This window comes from Propithecus coquereli, unplaced genomic scaffold, assembly GCF_000956105.1.
Source record: "Propithecus coquereli isolate 6110/MARCELLA unplaced genomic scaffold, Pcoq_1.0 Scaffold4, whole genome shotgun sequence".
NCBI lineage: Eukaryota > Metazoa > Chordata > Mammalia > Primates > Indriidae > Propithecus > Propithecus coquereli.
This window is the reverse complement of record NW_012149729.1, coordinates 7,475,336-7,480,965: the sequence shown is the minus strand read 5'-3', so window position 1 is coordinate 7,480,965 and position 5,630 is coordinate 7,475,336. Positions and strand designations below refer to the sequence as shown.

Here is a 5,630-nt window from a genome sequence, read left to right as displayed (position 1 = left end):
GTCATAAAAATAAGTGAAATCTGTCTTTTTGGAAAGACAGTTTTTCAAAACATGTATGGTTTCTAATTTGATTCTGGATATTACTTACATAACACAACTAATAGAAAAGTTTTTTCAAATGGATTTTTTCTTTACTTCGTAGAATAGCTGCTTGGGAATCAAAGAATCACAGTAAACATAATCAGTTAAATTACCTCAAACATCTTACCCTTATCAAAGCTTGCATTAGCACCTCTGTCCAAAAGGACCCGAACCAGATCTACATTGGCAATGCTAGCAGCATACATAAGGGGAGTCCATCCATACCGAAAGCTGGAATCTACACTAATTCCTGTCAATATAAAAACAAGCTTTTAAAAGCCCTACCACCAAATGAAACCGCTGCCACCTTAATATGCTTAAAGTACTGTGTATAGTAACATACACCATGTACTTTATTCTACAAGGGAATTTTTTTGGTAATACTGGCTTCAGAAAAATAGAAAATAGTTACATCAGGACTTTAATAAAATTTTCTAACTTCAGTTTCACTATAAGCAAAATGTTTCAAGAGACCTGATCTGACCAAAGTTTTAGTATATAATATATAAAATACCTATATTATAACAGATTTCTACATTCTACCTTTTACTCTCTAAGGGTGTTGGGAAAGGTTTCACTGAGGTAAAATGTCTTTTAAATTAGAATATTATCCCTGGACAATAACATATATCTCTATGGTATTTATGTACATAAACACCACATATATACCTAAGACACCTTTAATTTCCTTCCCAACACTAAATTTATCTATGGGTGACTGACAAAACATGAAGCTAGAAAGATAAGTTAGGGTTAGATTATGAAAGCTCTGTTAGGAAATGCAGACTATACTTTGTGATCCAGGAATCAAAATCATTACATATGTATTATAAAGTCAACATAGATACCACTGTTGAGAATGGGACAGGAGGCAGGACTAGTTATGAGGCTAGTTTATACAAAAATCAGAGCAAGAGCAGTGGAGAGAGAGGGGAAGTAAAACAAAAGGATATTTTAAAGGCAAGGTCATAAGAATTTAAAATTACTTTGATGAGGAGAGGTGATGGAAAAGAACAAATCAAAAATAACTATTAGGTTCTACCTTGGACAAATGAATGACAAGCAGTGAGCTAAAATAAAGTGGGGCACAGATGAGGTATCAGGCCTTAGGAGTAGGATAAAGTTTTAAATAGCCACTGTTCAAAATGGGACAAGAAGAGACAGATAACAACTGTTAAGAAAGCACAAGAGTTAGCTGACTTTAAAATCTTCAAATCATTAATGGTACAAATCCTTGGAATCATCTGATCTTGCCCAACAGCATTGACTGCTTTGGGCATATAAAAAATAAAAAAAAAATGACTGAACTGATCTAGGATTGGATCTAGGACTGAGGAGGAGCATAGACGATGAGACACAAGGACAAGGATACAGTAAGACAATGAACATAACCCTTTAAATGTATGTAAAGCCTTTTCTTTGAAGAATGAAGATTTAGTGGCAATCTCTTTCTTCAACTCAAGAAATATGTACTAACCTGAAGAAAAGAAAGAAAACAGAACATTTTTCTGTTTCAAAGAAGGAAAACTTGTATGTGAAACAGCACTGAACATGTGCCTGCCTTTAATACCTTAAAATTTACAGGTTCTTCAGACTGCATGAAGGTGTTGGAATAAAAAAAATGTACAGGTTCTATAGTCTTTGGCTATATAGTGTTCCACCTGCAAAGATGGAGGTCGTATCACTGAGGAAATGCAAACTTGGGTTGGGGGAATCATTTTTTTTTCTGTAAAAACACTAGGTCAGTGAAAGACTACATCTGCCCAATTCTAGTCACCTAACTAATCAATATAAAGTACATGACAATCACTAGAAGAAAGGAACATTAACTCATCTTAGTACATACGTATATTGCTGGCCCAACGTGTCTTTTCTAAAAACTTTTCCTCTTTAAACTGCTGCAATCGAAAGGCTATCAATAAGATCAGAGAAAAGATCATTGTTTTCTCATTATTCTTTTTTTTTTTTTAAGACAGGTTCTTCCTCTGTTGCCTGGGCTAGAGGGCAGTGGCATCATTATAACTCACTGCAACCTTAAACTCCTGGACTCAAGCTATCTACCTGCCTCAGCCTCCTGAGTAGCTGGGACTACAGGCACGTGCCACACCAAGTAATTTTTTGTAGAGATGGGGTTTCACTCTGTTGCTCAGGTTACTCTCGAACTCCTAGTATCAAGCGATCCTCCTGCATCAGCCTCCCAAAGTGCTGGGATTACAGGCATGAGCCAACACACACAGCTCATTATTCTTTTATTGACAGTATTGCTAAAACTGTGACAGCAAAGTTAGCATGGAAATAATGTGAAGAAAAAGAGAAGCAAATGTGGCATTTTAGCATAAAAATTCTTACTAATCATCACCTCTAATACTTAAATTATTAAGCATCTATTATATTCCAGGCATAGTGCAAAAAAAAGTTAAGTTTCCAAAGAAATGACAGTGAAGGCATTCAAAATAACACTATATTGTTTAGGGACAAATACCTATATAGCAAAAGTATAAAAATATTCATAGGAATGATAAACAGTATCTACAGAAAAGTGATAACCTCCAGGGGGGAAAAAGAAGTTTCCATACCTCTCTGAATGTCTGAAATATTTAATAATTTAAAGAGAACTGAAAATGTTAGTACATAGCAGAATAACAAAAACTGGAGATATCTTCAAGCTGTTAAAAGTGGTTAACTAAAAGGGTACTTTCATTTTCACTTAAAGTTTTCAATTGGTGCAGAAATATGTTTCAAAAGCAAGAATGACTTTGAAAGGTAAAAAATTAAAAATACTTTAAAAAAGAGTTAAATAATGACATCTGGAAAGAAATACCCTAAAACAGGAGTTATCTGTGAAAGTAAGACAGCAGTAACAGGGGTGAGAGTGGGGACAACGGTATCTTTCTACTTAAACCTATACTGTTGTTTTTTAAAAATGAACTTTAAAAATTTTTGTAATTAAAAGCAAATTTCAAATGGTTGACTACCTACTTAGCAGTAGGCTCTGTCCAAGAGACTGAAAAATCCATATTTACCACCAATCATATCAAGTCCTAATCCTTCAAGAACGTTCATCACCTTCACTGTACCTAGTCCTGCTACTCCCAAGGCAAATTCTCTTTTCTAAAACAAATTTCCACCTATTCCACCCTATCTAATAATATGTACACTAGACATACATTCATATTAGGTATTCAGGCTTCTTTCCACTTATATAATAGAAATTTTATTCATTATCATTCCTCAACTACAAACTCAAGTTTCACTGTCCATAAAATCATACAGATCCTTCTCATTTGTTACAAGAGTAACAGCTAACATTCACATAATGCCTATGTGTTCTAAGTCCTTTATTTATGTATTGTAATCCTCCCTCCCCAATGATCCTTTGATATAATGCATCTTTGTCTTAAAAAGGGAGAAACTGAAGCTTAGAAATGTTTGGTAACCTAGTCAAGATTACAGAGCCATCAAGTGGCACAGTTAGAATCAAACCCAGATCTGTTTTGTTTCCAAAATGGTTTATTTTCCACTTAGCCATGCATTGTCTCTAACATAGAAGAAAAACATTTTGCCATATACAATCTCATCTAACTACTTTGTATGTGAATGTTTTGTTATCTACAACTAGATGGTAAATTCCTGTTCCTCCTTTGGATAATTGTTATAATCAACAATTTATATTTGTATGTGAAAGTAATTAAAAAATATCTAATCCACAGAAAAAATATCAGGGGCCCAGAGCAGAATTATGATGCTGTACATAAAGAAATTGATGTTCTGGAAGTTTAAGTGACTATCCCAAGGAACCACACTGAGTATGCAGTAAAGCTGGAACAAACATCCAGATATTTATTCTGATTCCTAGCTCAGGCTTCATTCCACCAAAACAAAACAAAAAAGCAGAGGGAAAGAACATATCTAAAATGTACATGACTCTCAACATGTGAATTTTGAGGGAAAAGAAATAAAATGTACATGACTAGAAACAATTCTCCAGATATATATTATAGCCAAGTAATGTAAAATAAAATTGATCAGAGTGGGGTAGGATTAGTCAGAGTAGGCCTCCTGAATAGGTTGTAAGAACTAATGGAAGATAATTAGGGTAGCCTTCCAAACATAAGGATAAAAGAAGAAAATAAGGCAGACAACTAAGTCAACTAAGATATATACGTAGGACAACTGATACATTAATATTCATCGTATTTCCATTAAAAAAGCAACTAAAATAAGGGCAACTGCGTTCGTTCATCTCTCACCAGAATCTAGGAGCTCCTGGACCAATGAAATATCTCCTGTGGTCAATGCTTTCTTAAATGTTTCATTCTTTTCTTCAACAGGTAACGGCCTTTTTAATTTCTAAAAAAACAAAGTTTTTTTTTTTTTTAATCTTGCTATGCATATTTTCATTTCCACTGCATCAGGAAACAATCATGTTTGTTTAGGTATATAGGATTTTTTTTTTTTTTTTTTTGTTTCGACCAATATACAAAGTTTGTAAAGAATTCACGTCTAAAATTATCTTTAAAAGGAAATGGATAACGACGGGTCCAAACCCAAGTGCAGAGCTACGATGATCTAAATAAGCACATCTGATGGAAACCACAATAGGGGAACAAGAGGAAAATTCCATGGATTTAAGTCCAAACGCCCATATTTCCACTGGGAAAAGGGGAAACACGCGAGGAAGTAAGAGGGTTCGCAAGGCTAGGCTTTGCCTTCGAGGGCCAGGGGAGGCTGATGGGAGGCGCGGTCAAGACAAGGCATCCTCCGCTACCTGAGATACCCGGTCGAGATACCCGATCTCCCAGCCGTCATCCTCGCTGTCGCTACTCTCGCCTCCGCCGGCCACTGCCAGGCCGCGTGGCGTGCCCGACGCCATACTTGCCAGGAAGGTCCCTACTCGCGCCGCGCGCCGGCCGGCTCTCCCGGCGCCTGCGCACTCGGGGAGCGCGCAAGGCTGCGCGGGAATGGTTGCACCGGAAGGAGCGACGCGCGAGGGCCTGGGCCTTGGGAACCTCTGACGCAGGCGCGTAGGTGCAGGACTCTTGACCTCACTGGCTCCCTCCAAACTTCTGCCACCCGAGATGGAAATCTGACGTGTCTGAGGGGGCCTGCCGGATGACAAAGTTCTAGTGCCAGGCTCCTGGCTGGTACCTCCCAATTCCTTTCAGGGACGCACCTTCATTCTTTTTTAGAGTATTTGCTTAATGAGGTTCTTACTCTGCAGGGAATGCCTTACTTGTGGCGGGAGCAGAATGGGGTTTAATGCCAAATAAGACTAGCCTTCCCCCGCTATCCCCTTCTTCTGCCCCCTGCCAAACCCACTGTCAAACATGTGTCCCCTGCGAGATGGACTGCTACTGGCCAAAACACATCCCTAAGGAGCATCGCCCAAACATTCCAGAAGCCATCACACAAATGAGAGCCAACAAAGGGGCAAGGAGAAATACCGTCCGCAAAAGAATTCTTCCTTTAAATTTCGTGGGATCTCCAATGTCAGCTTAGATTTAGAAACTCCCGGCTATGAAGCGTAGATGCCCTAGAGGAAAAAGTCA

The 5,630-nt window shown here is 37.8% G+C and overlaps 1 protein-coding gene across 1 annotated transcript in view; it reads right to left on the bottom strand.

Annotated features, from left to right (window-relative positions):
• The window catches only part of ASZ1 (ankyrin repeat, SAM and basic leucine zipper domain containing 1), a 49,902-nt gene extending 44,893 nt beyond the window's left edge, over positions 1 to 5,009 (bottom strand). Inside the window, exons 1-3 of the mRNA XM_012652737.1 lie at positions 4,850 to 5,009; positions 4,332 to 4,431; positions 195 to 331 (exon numbers count right to left, since the gene is read on the bottom strand). Of these exons, the coding sequence (XP_012508191.1) occupies positions 195 to 331; positions 4,332 to 4,431; positions 4,850 to 4,954 (342 nt within the window). The 5' untranslated portion in view covers positions 4,955 to 5,009. The remainder of the gene's footprint in view (positions 1 to 194; positions 332 to 4,331; positions 4,432 to 4,849) is intronic.
• Positions 5,010 to 5,630: the final 621 nt, after the last annotated feature.